The sequence below is a fragment of the Felis catus genome, chromosome B4, assembly GCF_018350175.1.
Source record: "Felis catus isolate Fca126 chromosome B4, F.catus_Fca126_mat1.0, whole genome shotgun sequence".
In the NCBI taxonomy this organism is placed as follows: Eukaryota; Metazoa; Chordata; class Mammalia; order Carnivora; family Felidae; genus Felis; species Felis catus.
The window spans coordinates 138942073-138962442 of NC_058374.1; the positions used below are offsets into that span (position 1 = coordinate 138942073).

The following is a 20370-nucleotide window of genomic DNA, read 5'->3' on the forward strand; positions in this document are numbered from 1 at the left end:
GGGCCGCCTTGCTGCCCCGTGGCCTGAGGGTTTCTGTGTGAAGCCTTCCCCATCTGGGTTTTTAGGGTGACGGGTCCGCTCTGCCGACGGGAGGGACGGTGGGGGTCCTCCAGCCGCTGCCAACAGCCGGCACGCACGCTTCACGTGTCTGTCCCTGGCCCCGTTTCATTTCCTGGAGCTTATTTATCCCTCCGCTTTAAATCTCATGTTTGGAAGGTGTGAACCCTCGATGGTATTTCGACCTGGGGGTGTGCGCCCATCACTGCCATTTGCTCGTGGGCCCCTGTTGGTCCCGGTGGCTCTTCGTGAGTGGCCTGTTGGGCCTTGGGCTCTCTCCTGTGGCTGTTCCCGGTCCTGGCTTGCTGGGTTTCGTGCGCTGCTTCACCTCGGTCCTGTGCGTCCAGTCGCGGGGTCGCTGGGCCTTCGCGCGTGGTGGTAGGTCCTCTGGGTGAGGGCCGGGCAGGCCCGCAGCCGCTGCCCCTCCCCTACGTGCGGTGGGCTCTTGCTTCCTGAGCTTTCTCTCGGTGAGGGTCCCTGCCCCACCTCCCCCGTGGGGCGTGGGGAGATCCGGGAATCCTCAGTGCCTTTGTGGGCCTTGTTCCCCTCCACGTGTGACTCGGTGGTTTCCTTCTGTGCTCAGGCCTGGGGGACCCTCATCCTTGCTCGGTGTCAACAGGTCCTCAGGCGGTGTCGCCTGGTACGCCTGGCAGGCCTGCTTTGGAGGACCCTGACTGTCGGTCTGCCCTGAGGCGGGTTTTCTGGGCATCACCATTTTGCCTTTGCGTGGGGCATGTCTGTGTTACCGGTGAGGTGGCCGGGCTTCGTGGGTGTCCTCTAGTTTCATTTCATTGCCCAAGAAACCCGGGTCTGCACTGCCCGGTGACGGGAGGAAGGGACAGCAGTGACACAGTGGTGCTCACCGAGGGAAAGTGGCACAGGTGGGGCCTTCTTCATGGGGAATGGCCGCTGGGGCGTCCGGGAGGCTGTCCTCACCCCCTGCGCACGCGCACTCTCTCTCTCTCTCTCTCTCTCTGCAGAAAGTGCCAGCGACACCGCCCCTTTGCAGAGGTCCCAGTCTCTGCCGCACTCGGTGACTGTCGCACTTGGCGGGACGTCAGACCCCAGCACCCTCAGCAGCTCAGCATTAAGTGAAAGAGAGGCCTCCCGGCTCGACAAGTTCAAGCAACTTCTGGCCGGTCCCAACACGGACCTCGGTAAGTCCGCCGCTGGTGGAGGGCGCGTGGCTGTGCCGCGTTCTGGGGTTACCTCGTGAGGGCGTCTGTTTGTGTTGTCCTGCCAGCGAGTCCCGAGGAGGAGAGTCGTTTGTCCTTGTGCTTTACTTTAGACGCGTTTCGGTAACTTGCTCCCAGCGCGGTTGATCTGGGATTTTCTGTCCTTTCTCCTTTGTGCCCTTGTGGAGCTCCTTCGGCTTTTGGAGCCGCTCTCGTTTGCTCCGCAGGACCAGCCAGGTTGACGTCCCCGCTCTTCATAGGGTTCATGGGGCGCAGGGCTGGTGACCGGTGTCGTGACTGCTGCTGACTTCGCACCTTCCTCTGGGGGCTCAGGGTCGGTGTGGTGTGTGATAGGCCGTGAGTGCTTGCGGGGGGGAGGGGGGGGAGGGGAGGAGGAGCCAAGGCAGGGCTTGGGGGGCAGGCCAGCAGGGGACAGTGCAGTCCCAGCCTGGTTCCCGGGGGCCATGGGAGCCGCACGGGCTCTGAGGCACGCGCTTGCCTTGAAACCTCTCTGCTGGAGTTCACTTGCCTGCCGCCTGCGAGCTTTCCTTTGTACGTCTCGTCTCTGTAGAGTGTCCCTCCGCGTGGGGCGTCTCGCTGGATGCGGGCGCTCTCCGGAAGGCGGGATGTGGCCGCCGTCATGAGATGGCTCATAGGGGGCAGGTGCCAGGGTGGCTGGCCCCGGGGCTGGCTCGCCGAGGCGGTCGGCGTCCCACTCGGCCAGCAGGTGGCGCACGAGGCACGCGGCTGGGCTGCAGGGCCTGGGGGAGGCCGGGTGGGCGGAGCCTGGAAGCTGAGCGGCCCTGTCCACCAAGGTGCTCCCCTCTGCGTGCAGAAGGGTTGCTCCCCTGCACACAGAAGGGTTGTGTGCTCATTCTGTTGATGGCTTTGTGCGTGCACGTGTCACACATTCACGCAGCACCGAAGAACGTGCGGCGGAATGCCCGCCTCCCCCCACCTCCTCTGCCTGCCAACTTCTGGGCGTCGTCTTCCAGACACGGTGGAGGCACGTGATGTTTTACACTTGCTCTTTTCATGTGATTTCACGTTTACAAAAAAGTTGCAAGAGCGGTCCAGGCGACACCCACGTTAATGCCCCAGTCGTTTGCGTTTTGCCCCTTTTCGTTCTGTGTGTGTGTGTGCTCGTGTGTATGCGCGTTTTTCCCGAACATTGGAGTTTGAGTCTGTTGGACGCATCGCATCCCTTTCCTCCTGAGAACGTCTGTCTCTGCGTGTTTTCCAAGCGCAGAGACTCTGGGCGTAACCACAGCACTGTTGCCAGAGTCGGGACATCGCACGTCGATACGGCGCTCTTATCTCCGCCACGGCCCACGTTCACATCGTGCCTGTCGTCTCGGCGACGCGCTGGCTGTCTTCTTCCTCGTCCCTCACCTCTGGCGGCCTGGAGCAGCGTCCCAGCCTCGCGCCGTGTCCCCGGGTGTTGGTGTTTTGGAAGAGGGCAGGCCCGCTCTTCCGTGGTGTCCGTCAGCGTGGCTTGTCTCGTTTCTGCGGGTGAGATTCGGGCCCGTCGCTGGCAGGAAGGTCGCCTAAGAGGTTTGTGGTCTCGTCGCCATGGCAGGAGGCCACCACTGGCTCGTCCCAAGTGGATGAGTCCCGTCTGGTCACTTGGTTAAGTTGGCGTCTGTCCGTTCCACTGCTGGAAAGTTCCTCTTTTCCTTTGCTAATTCAGAGGTAATTTCTAGAGAGAGACTTTGGTGTCTGCGCATTTGCACAACCAGTTTCCTTCCTCCACACGTGTGGTAATGCTGCTCTGCCCACGCCTTTGGACTTCACAGTGTATTTCCTACGCTTGTGCTGACGGAGCGCCCGGCCTGTGCTCTGCTGCGCGGCCTGCCTATCTGCGGTGCCTCAGGACTCGTCACTGTGCCTCGTCACTGCTGTTACTACAGTGGGCTTGGGGACAGCCTATCAGACCCCACACTAATGACCGGGCCACTCATAAAGCATCCCGGGTGTGGGTGCGGCAGAGGGGAGCCTGGCAGCTGGGCGGCCGGGGTCTAGCCCACCAGGGGGTGTCAGGTGGACCTGGGGTGAAGGAGTCCACTCTCAGGGTTTGAGGATATACCTTAGCCACTCGCTTTTCTAGCCCGCCAGCACAGCCGTGCCCCGGAGGCGGTGCGGGGAGGTCGAGTCACGGAGGGAGGGTGGGGATGCTGAGGACACCGCTCTCCGGCCCCCGGAGGGAGCGAGCCCGGTCCTGCCCCCGCTGTCCCCGTCGGTCCTCCCCGTGGCGCTGGCGGGGCCGGGTGTTCAGATCCGGGGGACGATGCGTGCGCGGTGCCGGAGAGCGCGCCCGCACAGGATGGACGCCGACCGGTGTGGTCGGTGCCTTGTTCTGGTTCGTTTGCCTTGGCCCGTCTCCCTTTAACTTGATTTTCCGGGCACTGACGTACGTGGTCACTGTGTGGTCACTGGCGAGTCAGGGTGGTTTGCTCACGTCCCCCGGTTGAGTTAAGCGGTCTCTAACAGCAGGCGGCGAGGAGGTGGTCGGTGAAGACGAGCTAGGTCTGACGGGAGGTGCGGCTCTGGTTCAGGATCGGGGGCCCCGTCGGGCTTCTCACGGACGTGGTCACGGACGCGGCTTGGGGAAACCAAAGTCCTACTTGGCGAACAAAGCGGTCACGGCCTGTCGGCAGAGGGGCCGCGTACGGGCAGGATGAAAGGTTAACATGTACCAATGAGATTCTTTTGTTGGGCTGGTGGCCTTCCGAGCCTTTTCTCTCTTCAGCCTGCTAGTTGAGTATTAAATCCAACACCAAGAAGCCAAAACCAGAGCTTTCAAATTTAAACAATTACTGGATTCGTGTGTCGCGGCAGGAGAAAACACAGCCAGCGAATTGCCTGTTTTTATAAGGCATTTAAGATGGCTTTGGAAGACAGTGGAATATATTATCTTCACATTACATAAAAGACATAAGTGGCAAATATTTGCCAATGTTGGAGAAGCAAATCACTGATGTGAGAAGTGCCCACAGAAGTGATTCTACCTGCTGAATGTCATTTCGTCGGCGGAGAGCTGTTTCTCTTTGTTTAGCTTGTGCTCGGTTATGAGCCTGGGGATGAAAGCAGCAAATAGAACTTAACAGCTCATTCTGCTCTTAGCATTGACTCAATATTTACTTGTGCAAAAGGCTGCCTGCTTTGAAGCCCGAGAAAATGACACTTGGAGACGTTCATTTTTATCGCGTGCGGCTGCGTGGGAGTGGGATCGGGCCGTGTGCAAAACACGCGGGTCCCGAGGCCCGCGGAGCCAGCGCCTCCCAGGCGTGGGGCCTTGAGGTCAAGGGTGTGAGGCGCCCGGCCCTGGCGCTCCGGGTGTTCAGACGCGACTAGAGAAGGAGCGAGGCCGGGTGCACGGACTCGTTGTAGTTCCGAGTGAGCACTGAGGCTGGCTCGAGGCTGGTGAGGGGGTCTGTGGAGCTGTTCACCCCAGAAGCGAGACTTGGAGTTAGCTGTCCCCACAGGGCCTGGGGCTGGAGGACAGTCCTGCGGGGCCGTGATGGCGGGACAAGGTAGTTCAGCCCCAGAGTCAGGCCCTGACTGCATGACTGGAGAAACGAGGTCCAGCCTGCGGGGGTCTTGTGGCCAGGAGGTCATTTACGTGAAGTGCCCGCATAGTTCACTTGCTCTTGGTGTGGGTGCTGGGCAGAAACAGGGAGCCAGACCCCCGGGGTCCCGCTCTCCAGGAGCTGACATCCCCGTGTGAGGAGACAGGAAGGCAGGCACACACACACACACACATTCAGGGCTCTGGAAACTACCAGAAGGTGCTAAGTGCACGTGGAGAACAAAACTGCCGAGGTAAAGGCTGGGTGCTGCTGGAGATGAGCGGCCAGCAAAGACCTTTGGGAACAGGCACTTTTGTTTCTTCATTTCTTTATTTAAAAGTTTCCATATTTATTTTGAGAGAGAGAGAGAGAGAGAGAGAGAGAGAGAGAGAGATAGCCAGCCGGGGAGGGGCACAGAAAGAGGGGGAGAGAGAGAATTCCAAGCTGTCAGCATGGAGCCTGACATGGGGCTCGAACTCACAAACTGCGAGATCATGACCTGAGCCGAAATCAAGAGTCGGACACTTAAACAACTGAGCCCCCCAGGTGCCCCCGGAATAGGCACCTTTAAGGGAAGGTCGATTTGAAGGTGGGGAGGGGTCTTCCAGGGGCAGCCAGCTGCGGGACAGGGCACCCAAGCCCTGAGGCCCAGGGCCTGGTGGGGGAGGGCTGGGAGGGGGCCAGAGGCCAACAAGCAGGAAGGGGCAGGTCTTGAGGGTGCCGAAGGCACAAAGGAGGAGCTCAGCATGAAGCCTCTGGAAGGTTTTGAACCAGGGGAGCAAAGCTTGGCACGGGGCATCTGAAATTTCTTCCACGGAAGAAAGATCCACGGAAGATTTCCAGGCAGGGTGTCGCCAGCGGCCTGGGGCTGCGGGTGGGTCCTTGGGCGGCCACTTGGGAGTGTGGAGGGGTAGGGAAGAGATCAGGGTAGTAGACTTGGGAAGGGGCCGAGGCCGTGGGCTGGGGGTGCCGCAGGGCTGGCGGAGGGGGTTGCTGGCGCCTGGTTGGACGTGAAGCCGGGTAGACTGGGGAGCAAGGGAGGCCCAGGCCGTTATGGTGGGAGCCTAGGGCTGTAGGAGGGGGTGGCTGGTACACACAGAGATGCGTTGTTTCACTGGGGACACAGAATCAGGTGCTCGTGAAACAGAGCCAGGGAGAGCAGCGTGTCCAAGTAGCTGCCCACGTGCTGCCGTTTTGGGTGCTTTCTTTGTGCTGGTGCAGCGCTCTGTGCGCGTATCCGTGCGTGTGGACGTTCCCCGGCTGGCGCCCCGTGCGTGCGTCTTGCGTCTGTACGTGGGGACGGTCCGTGGCTAGTGCTCTGTATTCCTCCACGGGGATGGTCCCTGGCTTGGCAATAGTTCAGTTTATTGTTTCCAGAATTTACGATGGTGCCAAAGCGATGCGCATCCGGTGGAAGTTGTACTTGGAATTTTGAGTCTGATCTTTTCCTGGGCCAGCGATCCATGGTACCCTCCTCTCGTGATGCTGGGCAGCGGCCACGGCTCCCGTCAGCCTCTCGATCGCGAGGGTCAGCGGTGGTCCACCGACGACCGTTCTGTCCCTCACTTTCTGCACGGTGTTCGAGCAGTTACACGAGGCAGTCGGCGCCCTGCTGTGGACTGGGCTTTGCGTTGGCTGGTTCTGTCTCACCGTAGGCTGATGTGAGCGGCCGAGCACGTTAAGGTGGGCCGGGCTAAGCGGTGGTGCTCGGCAGATTAGAGCATTGAATGCAGAGACGAGTCAGAATGTGTGGCAGTGGCCCCGACCCGACGTGCCGGCTCTCTGCTCCGGGCGGGTCTCGCCCTGGTTTGCAGCTGAGGAGGTTGAGACTTGGGTGCAGCAGGCGGGCCCCGGGGCCCTACGGTGAGGTTCCGGGGGGTGGGAGCCGGTCCCGATGCAGGCTCCCCCCGCACTTATTCCCGGTTAGTGTGGGCGCCGGCCTTCTCGGTGCTCTTCTGAGGCCTGAGGGAGAGGGGCCTTTTCATTCCCCAGGGCCTCCTCAGAGAGCCTGGGGCAGAGAGCTTGCCCTGGGCGCTGCGGGATGACTGCAGGCGCTGTGGCCGGAGGACGCTTCTGCTCTCTCTGGTCCTGGCCGTGGGCCAGCAGCGCCCCGCATCGCCCTCTGGTGGCCAGGCGCCGGCCCTGCAGCCGGAGCTGCGTGGCCGCAGCAGTGCACCTCCGAGCGTGTCCTCAGGGCGAAGGTGGTCTTGGGGAGCGTTGGGACGGCTGAAGGGTGAGAGGGGCGACAGGAGAGCTCCAGCCAACTCCGCCTTTCCCTGGAGTCCGCCTGGGGAGGATGACACTGGGAGCTACCAAAGAGCAGAGACCCCGCGGGGCGGGGGGGTGGGGACTAAGGGCCACCTAGTCTTTGTGGTTTGTGCAGCCTCCTGTAGCAGTGACTCTCTGTGTTCTGTGCAGGCCACCCCAGCCGCGCGCTGGTCTCAGACACGTGCTGCTTCTCCCCCCTGCCCCGCTCCTTTCCTCCCCTCCCCCCTCCCCCCCTCGTCTGGCTCTGACCCATACCACCCGCACCTCACCTCTCCTCTCCTCCTGCTCCTCCCCCACAACCTTGGCCTCTGCTCCCGCCCCCTGCTCCCTCGTCCCTCCCCTGCTCTTCTCTCCCCGCTCCCTCCCCCTCTCTCCCTCCCCCTCTCTCCCTCCCCCTCTCTCCCTCCCCTCTTCCTTCTCCCCTACCTCATTCCTTCTCCTCTTCCTGCTCCTCTCCCCACCTTCAGGGCCTGATCTGACCTGACCTGGCCCTTCCTCTCAGGCCTCCCTGCCTCCCTGCCTCCCCGGCCTCGCACCGCCGTCCCTCTGCCCCGCCGTCCCTCTGCCCCGGATTTCCGCGTGACTCACTTCCTCCAGGTCTCTGCTCAAGTGTCAACCTCGTCACGTGGATCTCTCGACTGAACCGTGGGCAGCGGCTGCCTGATGCCCTCGCCCCAGAACGCCTCACCCGCTGTGGCGCCTCCTCAGCCGGCTCTGCCTTCCCGTAGAGCACCCTTCGCCCTCGGCCCGCTGAGCGACGGCTGGACGTTTCTGCCCTCCCTTTGGGCACGCCTGGTCCCCTCTCTCCTCTTTTGTTCCTTGAATTACTCAGTGACTCCCGCTATCTGAACGATGGTGCCGCAGCCGCACCACACGTCCTGTCACCGCGGGCAGTGTTCCTGCTGCTCGCCCTGTCAGTTCCACCCCGCCTGCCCTTCAGAGCCTTTGCCCCGCGTGGGCCCCGCTCTCGGCCGGCCGTCCTCCCACCCGGGTCGGGGTCCGCACACCTCCTCCTCGGCCTCGTTTCTCCGCCCTGGCGCTTTTGTGAGCGTCACTAACACGGTGTTGTGGGAGGTTAGAGAAATGGGAAGGAGGATAAAACCGACCGGCAGATTTGCCACTGTGGGGGCCCCTGGCGGCTCGGTCAGTTGAGCGTCTGACTTGGGCTCAGGGTATGGTCTCCCGGTCCGTGGGTTCGAGCCCCACCCTGTCTGTGCTGACGGCTCAGAGCCTGGAGCTGCTTCGGATTCTCTGTCTCCCTTCGTCTCTGCCCCTCCCCTGCTTGCTCTCTGCCTCCCTTGGCCTCTCAGAAATAAATGAAAAACATTAAAAAAAAAATCGCCACCGTGCCCGCATGCTGAGCGTTGTGGTCTGTGCGTCCTGCCAGCTGCCGAGCTCCCCTGGGAGGTACTCCCCACGTCGGCTCCCCGTGTCATCGTGGCCTTGGGATGGGAGCACGAGGGCCCCGGGGACCCGCCGCCCCCGGCGTCCTCCCTCCAGGCCACGGGTCCGCCGTGGGCTGCGTGTAGTGGCACCCCGCTTGGAACAGACCAGACCGAGTGTGACGCGGCGAGAGATGGTACTTCTGCAGGATCGCGAGCAGAGCAGACCCGCAGTTTGACAGGAGACCTCTCGGGGCTCGTTCAGGGAACTCTGTTGAGTGACGGTTTTCTGTGGGTGATCCTAAGAGCACATGTTAAAAACACGTTCGTGAGTCTGCTTTACAGACTTAAAAGTCAGTCTTTCACACGTTCGTCTTTTCACTCTGATACTTGGCTTTGTAGGGTTGGATGTTGGAGGAGCGCGTGACGGGGGTGAGGCCGCGGGGCCCGCTTCCTCTGTGGGGGTGAGCGAGGGGGGCGGGGGGCCTACACGAAAGAACCGCTGCTTGCCCTCTGCAGCTGTGACGCAGCCCCCCCCGGCCTCTCTGCCTCTCATCGCGGCTCAGGTACGTCCGTCTTCCGTGTCCGTCTTCCCGCGCGTCAGCGAGCCGCTCATGAGTCACCCGCCCTGTCTTACGGGCCTGGGACAGGCCTGGGTGGTTCTCAGGAAGCGACGCTGGAGGGCGCCAATGCTCGCTCTCCGTCCCTGTGGTGGGGAAGCGCCCGTTTCACCGGCCGGCGCGGGGTGCCTTGCGTTGAGGGGTATCAGTGAGCACTTGCGTCGGCTGCGGGTGACAGAATCAGACTCGGGGACTTGGAGGCAACTGGGGTTTAGTTTTCTCCACGTGACGCGGGGGGAGGTAGCTTGTTGGCGTTGGTTCGCTGCGTTGTCATCAGCCATCGAAGCTGGGGGCGGCAAGATGGTGGTCACCGTCTCGTGCGAGGTGAAGGGCAGTCACCCCGGCACCTGGATTCGTATCAGGAAAGCAGAGTTTGGCCAGAGCTGGGTCACACGTCAACCCCTAGCTGCAAGGGACCCTGACAAATGAGTATCTCGTGCGGCTCAGCCATTGGCACTTTGAAAGTGGGGTTCTGGTAGCAGGAAAGAGGGAGGGATGGGTCCTGGGTAGACAGCCACCCCCGTGCGTCGCTCAGATGGATTTGCAGGTTTGCGTCACCTCCCCGGATCTCTAGTTCCCTGAGGTCAGAGGCCGTGTGGCTGGTACCTAACCCTGTGCCCGATGCACGGTAGGCCCCGGAAGACGTTACAGTTGTCTCACGCTGTATGCAGAATAGTGGGTGTGGAGGGAGCCGATGGGCACACTTTGAAGTTCACGGGCAGACACAGCCTTTAGAACGAGCTCTCCCCCGCCCCGTGTTTTCCCCAGAAATGGAGCGGACACTCTGAAGGGCCACAGGCCATTGCAAGGGGGGTCTGGCTCTGGAAACTGCAAAGAAAATGACGTTTTCGTTTCACGATGGTTTGTGCTTTCTGGAGTCTGTTACGAAAAAGAACGACCACCAGTGGGATGAGGATTGGTGTGTGTCGAGCTGAGCCGAGCTGAGAAGAGAGCCGAGCCGAGGACGGTTGTAAAAATGCGTTAACTCGGGAAAACGTGCTGATGCCTTCGGACCCCCTGGGGCTCAGGGTGTGAGGGGGAGCCGTTCCCCGAGGACGGAGAGGTGACGGAGCCTGAGTGGGCACAGCTGGCGTCCGCGGCAGGCGGGTCACAGCGGGGTCTGGAATGGCGTGTGCCGACTGCAGGCCTGTGAGCCCTAGCAGAGGACTCGTGTCGCTCGCGGCCCTCGGCCCCAGGTGCTGCTTCGCTCCGAGCCGTCGCGGAGGCGGCGGGCTTCCGGGCTTCGGTGCATCGAAAGGAGGGAGTCTGGCCCTCGCTTGGCGTGATGATGCCGTGTCTGAGTCCGTTCCGGCCACGCTAGCGGGACACTGGACGGGGGCTTCTAATGACAGGTGTCCATCTCTCAGCGTTCCGGAGGCTGGAAACCCAGGGCCCAGGTGCCGGTCCTTACGTGGCCACGGTGGGAAGGGGGCTCCCCGGGGCCTCTTGTGGAGGGACCCTGACCCCACCCTGGGGCGTGGCCCTCAGGCCCTGCTCGCCTCCCAGAGGCTCCACCTCTAGAGCCCGTCTTGCTGGGAGCCAGGATCGAACATGTGAATTCTGGGGCCACCAGCAGCCACTTTGCTGGATGAGACGCAGCGGTGCTGGGTCACTTGCCCACGGAAGTACCTCCCCAGTTTGGTGGTGACCGTACGTGATAGATGGAGCTGGCGGCCTCCCGTCAGCCCCATTTTGCAGACGAGGAAACTGAGGTTCGGTAGAGGAGGAGGACGTGCCTGAGGTCAGGGCTGACTGGTGCCCGCGGTCCTTGGGTTTCTCACCCGGCTCCCTTCGCCCTGCTTGCCGATGTGCCCGTGGTGAGCCCCAGGACACAGGACCTCCCCTCTAGACACGTGGTGTGGGAGGAAGTCATACAGGGTTAAAGAAAGAAAACAGGAAGAAACATCTGGCGAGTGGGAGCGGAAGGCTCGGGAGATGAAGGATAAATCAGTGCGGCCTTGCACCTGGATTTACTGGGGAGAGGAAGTTGAAGTTCAAGTCGGCAAGAATAAGGAAGGCGCTGGGCTTTGTGGAGGGAGGCGAGGAAAAGCACCTTTATCCTGGATTTATTGTGGGAGGGGAACGTTGCCAGTATGGCTCTGGTTTGGTTTTTAGCCAGCTCTTGAGAATAATGTAAACGGAAGGCTTTCTGGTAAAATCTTAGACTATGTGCAAATTGGTCCTAAAGGGAAACAGTTCAAGTTTGTTAGAACGCTTAAAAAGCCAATGTCATTTTCTTAGGATAAGTTACTCTAAGAAGATTAGGTGAGGATATCTTTTCAAACCCACTTTTTTAAAAAAACTTTTTAATGTTTTATTTTATTTTTGAGACAGAGAGAGACCAGAGCATGGATGGGGGAGGGTCAGAGAGAGGGGGAGACACAGAATCCGAAGCAGCTCCAGGCTCTGAGCCGTCAGCACAGAGCCCGATGTGGGGCTCGAACCCACGAACTGTGAGATCGTGACCCGAGCCAAAGTCAGGAGCTCAACCGACTGAGCCACCCAGGCGCCCCTTCAAACCTACTTTTAAACCCATGATGTAACTCGTGTGTCTGTCCAGGGTCCTAGAAGGGAGAGTTGGCACAGCACGGAGGGTGAGGAGCCTCCCCCCCGCCCCCCCGCAGCCAGCCCCCGGCTGCTGACTCAGCACCTCAGCGACAAAGGACATGGAGGGCAGGGCCCAGGCTGTAGGCCCCACGAGGTCCCCTCGCGCTTTGCCGTTTGCCAGCAGAGTGGCCTCGGCAGTGTTTTCAAGCTTCTTTGACTTTACTTTCTTCACCTGTAAAATGGGTACAGTGACCCTCGTCTTGGAGGCTTGACGAGCTAATCCCCAGAGGTGGTGAGTGCAGCGCCTAGCACGCGGTGGGCCTGCCCTCCTGCCTGTGCGGCTTTTCTTCTCCCTCTGCCTCCTTCCCCCACTGTTGTCTTTCCCACTGAGGCGGGGAGGATGCACGTCGATTTGTTACCTTTATTTCCGGTTAATATTGTATCGTAAGCCTCTGCCATGTGGCTACAGTCTTCATAACCTTCGTTTTTAATGGCTGTATAATGTTTTAGAAATGATCTCTACTTAAAGTTTTTATTAAAATTGTGTATCTGTCTAAATCAGCATTTAATTTGTATGTCTAATCAAAATCTAGGCGTTTAATGTAAGTATTCAAAACACGTAATATAATTTACGCTAACAGAATCGCTCCTTGGTGTTCTGGACGAGAGGAGGGGTAAGAATGCACAAGAGTTTGCCACTTAAAGTTTGGAGACTGGTCGTGTTTAATTTTTTGTTTACTAGTCTTAAATTTTTTTTTTAACATTCAGTTTTGAGAGAGAGAGACAGAGAGACAGAGCGCGAGTGGGGGAGAGAGAGGGAGACACAGAATCCCAAGCAGGCTCCAGGCTCCCAGCTGTCAGCACAGAGCCTGATGTGGGGCTCGAACCCACAAACCGTAAGATCATGACCTGAGCTGAAATTGGATGCTTAACTGAGCCACCCAGGTGCCCCAATTAGTCTTTTTTTTTTAATTGAAAAAGCTACATTATGCAATGTTAAAAAGTCCAGGTTTGCCCCCGAGGGCGTCCATGACCAATGGATCTCCTCCCCCTCCACCCCCACACCCTGGTGCAACAGCCCCTCCTTGTTACCTGCTTTCGGAAGCGTTGCGTGCGCGCAGGCAGCCGTGCAAAGGCGTGTGTGCGGGCTCCTCCCCGGTTCTTTCCGAAGTACGCATGGAAGCGTGCTCACCTCCCGGCCCTCTTTCTCACCGCGTGCGTCAGGGCTCCTGAGAGCAGGGGGGGTTCAGCGCACACACAGCCTTCTCTCCTTCCCAGATGGCAGAGCGCAGAAGGATCGTCGTGTGTTCAAGGAGCACGTTCTTTCTTACAGTTGAGCTGAACTCCACGGAATATACAGAGAAGCATCCGGAGGCATGCTCGGTAGCGTTCAGCGTGTTCACGAGGCCACGTTACCAACACCTAGCGTGGTGTAAACACAGAACGTGTAGTCAGTCGTCGGAGTTTTTTGGTAGAACGGCAGTGACAGAATTGGGGATGTTTTGTTCTGTCCGCTGAAGAGATGGCTCTGCCACGGCCCTTTGGGTCGCCCTGTTCACTCACCCCGGGATTAAGTTACGTCCTGGAAACAGGAATCATCCGCCCTGTGACTTCGAGCCCACGTGCGGGCTCCCGGGCCAGCTCAGACGTGTACGCCTTGTGTACTGGTTCTGGGATCACAGGAGGCTCAGACCCGGGCTCAGACCTGGGTGTGTGGTGGAAACTGTGGTCCAGGTTGGGGGGCGGCCCTTGCAGGTGTAGGCCCCCGAGCCCTGTCGCCGCCCTGTGTGTCGCACATTCTTGGTGCACGGAGCCCTCACAGCCGGTGGGGGGGGGGGCGGCAGGGCCTTCCCGTGTCAGAGCGAGTGCCTGGTCAGAATTAAGCCTCGACTCTGACTATGGAGTCCATGCACCTGCAGCTCGGGGGACCTTGGGTCTCGCCTGGTACAGCAGGCCAGGGCTCTGGGACAGGTCAGAAGGTAGCCTGTTCACCTATTTTAGGCCCCTCAGGTCATTGCTGTGGCTGGGAGATGACCCCCAGGTGACTTTTTACACGCGTTTAACAACCAGTCTTCCGGTGGCATCTGAGGATGGGGGAGGTGATGCCCATGCTTCTCCCAGGGCCGCAGGGCTGCTGGTGTGCGTGCAGGGGCCTTCCCGGGGGTCCCCCCTGTCCTGTGCGCCCCGTGTCCCGTGTGCGGACGGTGCTCTGACGGCCGGCAGAGGCGTCTCTCTGACCCACGTGGGCCGTGATGCTGTGATGCGTCTTGTGACTGTGTGTCTGCAGTCTTTCCCACAAGCAGAAGATCAGTTCTTTGGAGCTAGGTGGCTTCTGTGGGAAAAAGACCTTTTATGCACTATTGATCAAACCCTTCCTTTTTGTCATCCTCCCCTCAATACGCTGGTTGTTCTAGAAGTTTATGATGCGGAGGAGGAAATACGGAATCAGAAACGGGCGTGGGACCCCTCCACCTCGTGCCCTGGGCACGCCCGCTGCCTTTTCCTGACCGTGGGAATGCCCGCCATCTCTGCTTTGAGGCTTGCACCCTTTGTCCTTCCGTTTTGCTCTGGTTAATGCCTTTTGTAGAAGATGTGGCCTATTGAAGTGTGCTTAGCAGATGTTTGTTGGAGGAGGTTGTCGTGGGGTTAGGTGATTTGAACTTGCTTTCTGGAGTGTTGCAGCTGACTGTCACTTCTCGGTTGGCCTGTGGAGGGGAAGGTTGACCTTAAGGAGGGGAGATTTTATCCCCGGTCTGCGGCCGAGGGGCTGGGGCAGGGCCCCCGCATCCCCAGGCTGTGGTGTGACCCGTGATCAACCTCGGTGACCTTTGGCCTCTGGGGAGCGCGTCCATGCTAGGTTGTGCATCAGGGTCTGGTCGCTCGGCTGTGGTCCAGGACGTGACGCGTTTCCGAGCTCCGCGTGGGCGGGGCGGTGAGTTGACCTCAGGTTCCTACTTGTTTTGGCGGGGTGCAGGTGGTCACTGAGGCCACCGTGGAAAGGCTTCGGTGCCTGTCACCGGGCCGGCCAGGGAGGCCGGTGAGGAGGTGGTGGGGGGACAGACTGTGCTGGGGCATCAGAGGCCTTGTGGGCTCAGCTGTCCTGCCCTTCATCCTTCAGAAGTTTAGTGGACACTTGGCAAGTACCGGCTCCCTTGCTGGACGGTGACGTCCCTCCACTTGATGGCCGTGTAGGATCCCGAGGGCCACGTCTTGTCTTGCGGGTGTGATCTCAGTGGCTGGAGGTGGGACGAGGCCGCCCCAGGCTGGGGGACGAGTGCAAGCCCGGCCTTGAGGGAGGAGGTGTGGAGGTGGGGCAGTGACGACTGCACGTCAGCAGAAGCCACACGGCCACCTGGACGGAGCTGCCTGCGGTCCCCGGCCGAGCCGTGTGCGGCTGTACCGGCCGGGCGCCGGTTCTCAGGGACCGCAGAGGCGGAGTCACGGCGTCGGGGGCAGCCGGCCGGCACAGCGCGTGTGCGAGGCTGGGTGTGTTTGAGGGACCTGTGTTCAGCCTGCCGCACCGCAGGCCGTCGGGTCTGTGGAGAAGGCGGTAGCAGTGCCAGGTGGGGCCCCGGCTGGGAACTAAGGCACGCGGTTCTGGGGCAGCCCCGGGGCAGCGGGAAGAACACGGGCCGTGGAGGGGAGATGCTGAGATCCTGGGTTCAGATCCTGTCTCTGCCACCGTCAGACCTTCTAGTTGCTTGTTTCATCCTTGGCCTCAGTTTCCTCCTCAGTGAAGTCAAGGAATCCGTGCGGGTGTCGCAGAGGTCGGAAACTCTTCGACGCGTCGACTGTTCTGTGGGTAATTGGGAGCCATGGAAAGTGTTTTGGGGGGGAGTGGACTGAACAGAACCGTGCTTTGGGGAGGTTAATCTGGCTTCTGTTCCTCTGTGATAATCGTGCTGTAGGGCTGCGAGTGACAATGTACGGGTGACACTCTGAGATTCAGCAGCAAGTGAATTAACCGTGCTTTGAACCGTAGCTCTTTGGAACTCCCTCGTGCCGTTTGTGGGTCTGATGGAAGCTTTGGCTCCCCTGCCCTCCTCCTCCTCCTGCTTTCTCGGGGCACCAGCCCTTTCTTCTCTGCACACCCTGTGCTCACAGCAGGCTCAGATATAATGAGGCTGTTTGGAGCCGGCTGCTAGTGGGGGATCGACATGGGAATGTGGGAGCGTCATGTATCACGAGGATCACAAGGGGCCCCTGTGACGCTGGCTGTGCGGCCCACTCTTGTCTGTCGCTGTGTTGGATGCCTGGCCTCGGGTCCTCCCCGGCCACCCTGGCCCAGCGGGCAGGCCCACCCCTGCCCAAGCCGCGGGCTGCTGTCCTTCTGGCCCCGAATCCCGCGCGCCGTTTGACCGGCTCGCGGGGGCCGAAACCTAACGTTTCCGTGAGCGTGGATGAGGAATGAGCGGAAGGCACACCGTGGTTTCGTTTTGAAGGTGCAGCCAGGTGACTCGGTACTTTGGAGCGAGTTTCTTGATCCGTGTTTTATCACAGCACCGTTGTCAAATTTGGAAGTGCCACCAACTTACGTTTCCTAGTCCTCGTAAACTTAAATTTGCCTGTTTCCACTTTCTCTTAGCTTTGATCTCTTCTTGCTTTGGTTCTTTGTAAGCCATCTGACGGTTTTGGTGGCGCTCACCACGTTAGCATGTCCACAGCGGATCCTGCTGGCGTGGGCCCCCCCCCGCTGTCCCGCCACTGCCCACCCCCCACGGCCCCCCGGTGCCCCCCACTGCCCCGTTCGCGTCTCCAGCAGCCCGGAGCTCTTTCTGTGTGCCCGTCGCTGGGTTTCATTTGGTTGTCCCTTTACTTTAATGACCTTCTAGATCAAACTATTAAATACTTCACTGAAGTACACTCTTTTCATCCATTTATTCATGGTTATTTCCTCAATAAAATATATATTGAATTAGTAAGACGAATTTTCTTATGTGTGCCAATTCTATCAGAAGTCATTAAAACTTTTCTAGATTTGGACCTTTTGTGCTTGAAAATTCTATCCCCATTACCTAAACCAAATACTAAAGTGTAAAATCTATTTAGCAAAGTCATTTTTTGATCTTTAGTATGTAGCATTTAATTTATAGTTATTTTCAATGAGATTTTAAATTTGCTTTGGCTAGTGTGCCTTTTTTTTTTTTTTTTTTTTTTTGAGACCGAGAAATCCTATTTTCATTTTAGCTTTTTATCGTCTCCTCCATCTTCCTTGGGTGGAAGAAGAAAATAGTGAAAATTATTTTTGATTATTTTATCCCATTAAAATACATGGTTCTACCAGGCTCGGCAGACAGAGCCCGGAGGCTCCTGCTTCAAGGGGAGACAGATGGGTTGCAGACACAGTGGAGTGTGGACAGGATTGGGGCGTGCATGTGCGTGTGTGTGTGCACGCACGTGTGTGAATCCTGTGGGATGTAAGGAATTATACCTGGGGTTCCGGCCCGCCTGGGAGCAGGGGGTCCAGAGGCACCGGAGTAGCTGCAGGGAGGGGTGAGCCTCCCCCACCCGAGGAGGGGCACCTCGTGGGCAGGGGATGGGATGTGGATACTGAGGCGGCCTGTGGGAAGGTGCCTGGGTGGGCACCTGAGGCCCAGTGGCACAGGCGGAAGGTTCCCGCAGAGCAAGGGCTGGGGGCCTTGGAGGAGCCCGAGTGGGCAGCCCGAGGCTGGTGTCGGTCTGTTCTTTTCTGGACCCTTTGCACATTCAGATGGCTCCTGGTCGTCCTTCACTGGGTGTTCGAGGGGCGGGAACAGAGCCCGATCGGGGGGAATATTCAGTGTGTTCATCTTTGATATTAAGTATAGTTTAAAATAACAAACGTCCGATGTTTAAAGTTTAGTACGCGCAGCGAATGATGGCCAGAAAGAAAAGCGCCTCGGGTAAGGTGTTCAGTGGCCGCCGTGTGCCGCGGGTGACACTGAGTTGTGTCGGGGCGTTTTCTCGTCCTCTCACCACGAGCCTGCGAGGTGGGTGTGGCGTTCCCCTGGTTCTGCAGGGAGGAAACAGACTCAGGCTGGGACACGTGCCTCCGCTTCCTCGATCAGCCCGCACTTAGGTGTGTCAGGGTGTCGAGGGGCCGAGCGTCGTGTCTCTTGGGACGGGACGGCCTTGACGACGCGTGTGTCTGTCTCTTCCTTTTTCAGGCCTGGGACCCAGCGGTGCACCTAGCTGCGCCTCGCACTGTTTTCACTTCCCGTAAATGATATCTTTCCCCTTGACACCAATGTTCTCTGAAAGCGTGGCTGTTAATGGCCGTGCTGTAGTCATTAAGTACAGGCGCTGCCTCCCCTTGCTCGCAGGTGAGGCATTTCTCAGGCCGTTTCCCTGTTGTTTGGGCATTTCACTTATTGTCAGTTGTGGTTTTGTTTTTCACTTACTGTCATGACCGGCCCCGTGAGGAATGTCCCTGAGTTGTGGCTCTGGTCACCTTCCGTGCTTCCCAGTGGAGTCCCGGGCCGGAGCTGCTGTCCGTGGGGGAGTGTCGTGGGTCACGGTGTCATCCTGCTTGGCCCTCAGTCCCCTGATGGTCCCGTGTGGTTCGACCGCATCAGCCGGTGCCCTTCCGTTTCATCCGCATCTGCGGCCGTGACTTGAGGTGCCCGGGACACAGGAGTTTGTGCCGAGCCTCGTGCTGCTCCTCTCAGAGCGCGCAGTCCTACCGCCTCATGTCTCATGGGCGCAGGTGGTTCCGCTCCAGCCTTTCTGGGTCCCTCCCTGGTCTCTGGGTACTTTTAATATGTTTGCTGCCCTTTCTGAATCCGAGTAGCCACTCACTCCTTCCCCAACCCATCCTCTCAGTCATCTGCTCACCGGTTTACCCACTCGTTTATCTGGAGAATCCTTCCTAAGCATCTACGTGGTGCCTGTGAGAGGCTGGGGAGGCGCACTGGACGTGCAGGTATGTGGAGGGGCTGGGCCCGGGAAGGAGGCCCTGGGCCTCGGGGAGGCGAGGGACCGAGGCCCCGCGAGGACAGGGCCCTGCAGGGAAAGGTGTGGAGCTGAGATGTGCCCGCGGCTCGGGGGTCCGGTGGGAAGGTCGGCTGAGCCTGGGGGTGTGCGTGCCTCGTGCCTCTGTGGGAGACGAAGCGTGACAGCCGGCTGTGCCCAGCGCTTGCAGGGAGGGCTCTGGAACAGGGAAGCCGTTTGGGGTTCCTCCTCAAGCTGTGTCCCTTCCCTGCTCTTGGCTCTTTGAAGATGTCCAGGTTCTCTGCTTGGTCGCGCCTCCCTCTCTCGCCTCCACAGGCCGCGCTGCCCCTCCTTTGGCGCGGTCTCCTGCCTCTCCCACGACCATCTGGGGCCCCTCTGCCTCGGTCTCACACGCTGGTTTGGGGGGGGGTCCTCTGGGGAGGCTCCGCACAGGCCTGGCTCAAGGCCAAGCTCTGTGCTGTTGCGGCAAACTGCAGAACCACCGTGGTGGTCAGCCACCTTCCCTGCATCTCAGACTCGAATTCTCCGCTGTCGTCAAGGTGCCGAGGGAAGCTGCTGGTCTCCAGTAAGATTAGGTGTGCTCTGTGCAGGACTTGGAAGAGAATCAGTCCCGCGGGAAGCTGACCCCAGGATCACAGCATCGTCAGCAGGACTGGGTTTTCAGTAGGGCCTGTGCGATGGGCAGCCCAGTAAGGAACCCAGTTAGTACGTGGCCTCAAGAGGCCGGCGGGCGAGGCAGCCATGCGGCAGGGGACGGGACGACATCATGATTCCCGAGGGTCCCCGGAGGGGCGTGGCCGGCATAGGCTGCGCATGTGTCGAGGCGGAAGGTGAGTGGGTCGGGCTGGCTGGCAGAGGTCGAGGGGCTCAGACAGGTCTTGGCCGGCTGGTGGGGGCTCAGAGCTGCATCCGCCTGGGGCACACGCACAAGTCACTGTCTCCTGGGGGAGCTTCAGACAAAATACAACGCAGCCAGCCCCTGGCCTCTCCCCAAGGCGGACCTCAGAGTCCTGGCTTGTAACCACTGCTCTGGAGCGAGGGTATCGGGAAAACCAGTGACAGGAGTTTTCAGACTGTACCTGGAACCTTTGTGGCCGCAGGCATGCGGATCCGGCTGCACTGGGCTCTGGCCGGTGACAGGGCAACACCGAACCTCAGTACTTGACCGAAATGCACACCGTCAGCGGTCACAGTTTGTCAGAGGTGTGGTAGAGAGTAGAAACCTTGTGTTGAGATAAATAATACATCGTGTTACAGAACATGGGGAAGTGCAGGGAACCGCTGTGGAGAGATCATCACCTGTATTTACGTCAGTGGTTCCTCCTCCTCCCTCGTGTGGTCAACGTTTCTGTACCTCCCCAGGAGCTCACCTGTGCAGGGCCAGTCCTCTCTGGAAGGTCAGGGCCCGGCCGTGAACTCTCGGCGCGTGGGGGAAGCCACGCGGCGGGATGCCTGGGGCCCTGTCCATGCTGCGTGAGGTGCAGCCTGCAGCCAGACAGCTTGGCCTGAGTCCTGGCCCTGTGACGCTGGGCTCACTCACTCCTTGTGGGGAGCTCTTAGAATGATACCTGGCGCTGAGTGCTTCGTAAATGTTCGCTGTGACAGTTATTGTCATTGTCATGGTCACTCACGGCTCCCCTCCCTGCTCCCCGCATCCTCGATTTAATTTAATCAGCCGACTGTACCTCTGGTCTGAGTACCTGCTGTGCACCAGGTGCGGCTACGGTCCGGGAGTGCGGCGGTGACCGGGACCAACAGGTGCTGCCCCCGGGGAGGCCCACCTGCACAGGGGGGAGTGGGCCGTGCTGCTGTGACTCGGGGG

At 59.6% G+C, this 20370-nt stretch overlaps 1 protein-coding gene across 8 annotated transcripts in view; it reads left to right on the forward strand.

Annotated features, from left to right (window-relative positions):
- TBC1D22A (TBC1 domain family member 22A) overlaps positions 1–20370 on the forward strand; it is a 326941-nt gene that overhangs the window by 27472 nt on the left and 279099 nt on the right. For 6 of the 8 annotated variants that reach the window (XM_019835736.3, XM_019835738.3, XM_019835739.3 and 3 more), the window contains exon 4: positions 1038–1214. The exons of the other annotated variants lie outside the window; for them this stretch is intronic. In XM_019835736.3, the coding sequence (XP_019691295.2) occupies positions 1038–1214 (177 nt within the window). The remainder of the gene's footprint in view (positions 1–1037; positions 1215–20370) is intronic. 8 annotated transcript variants of the gene reach the window in all.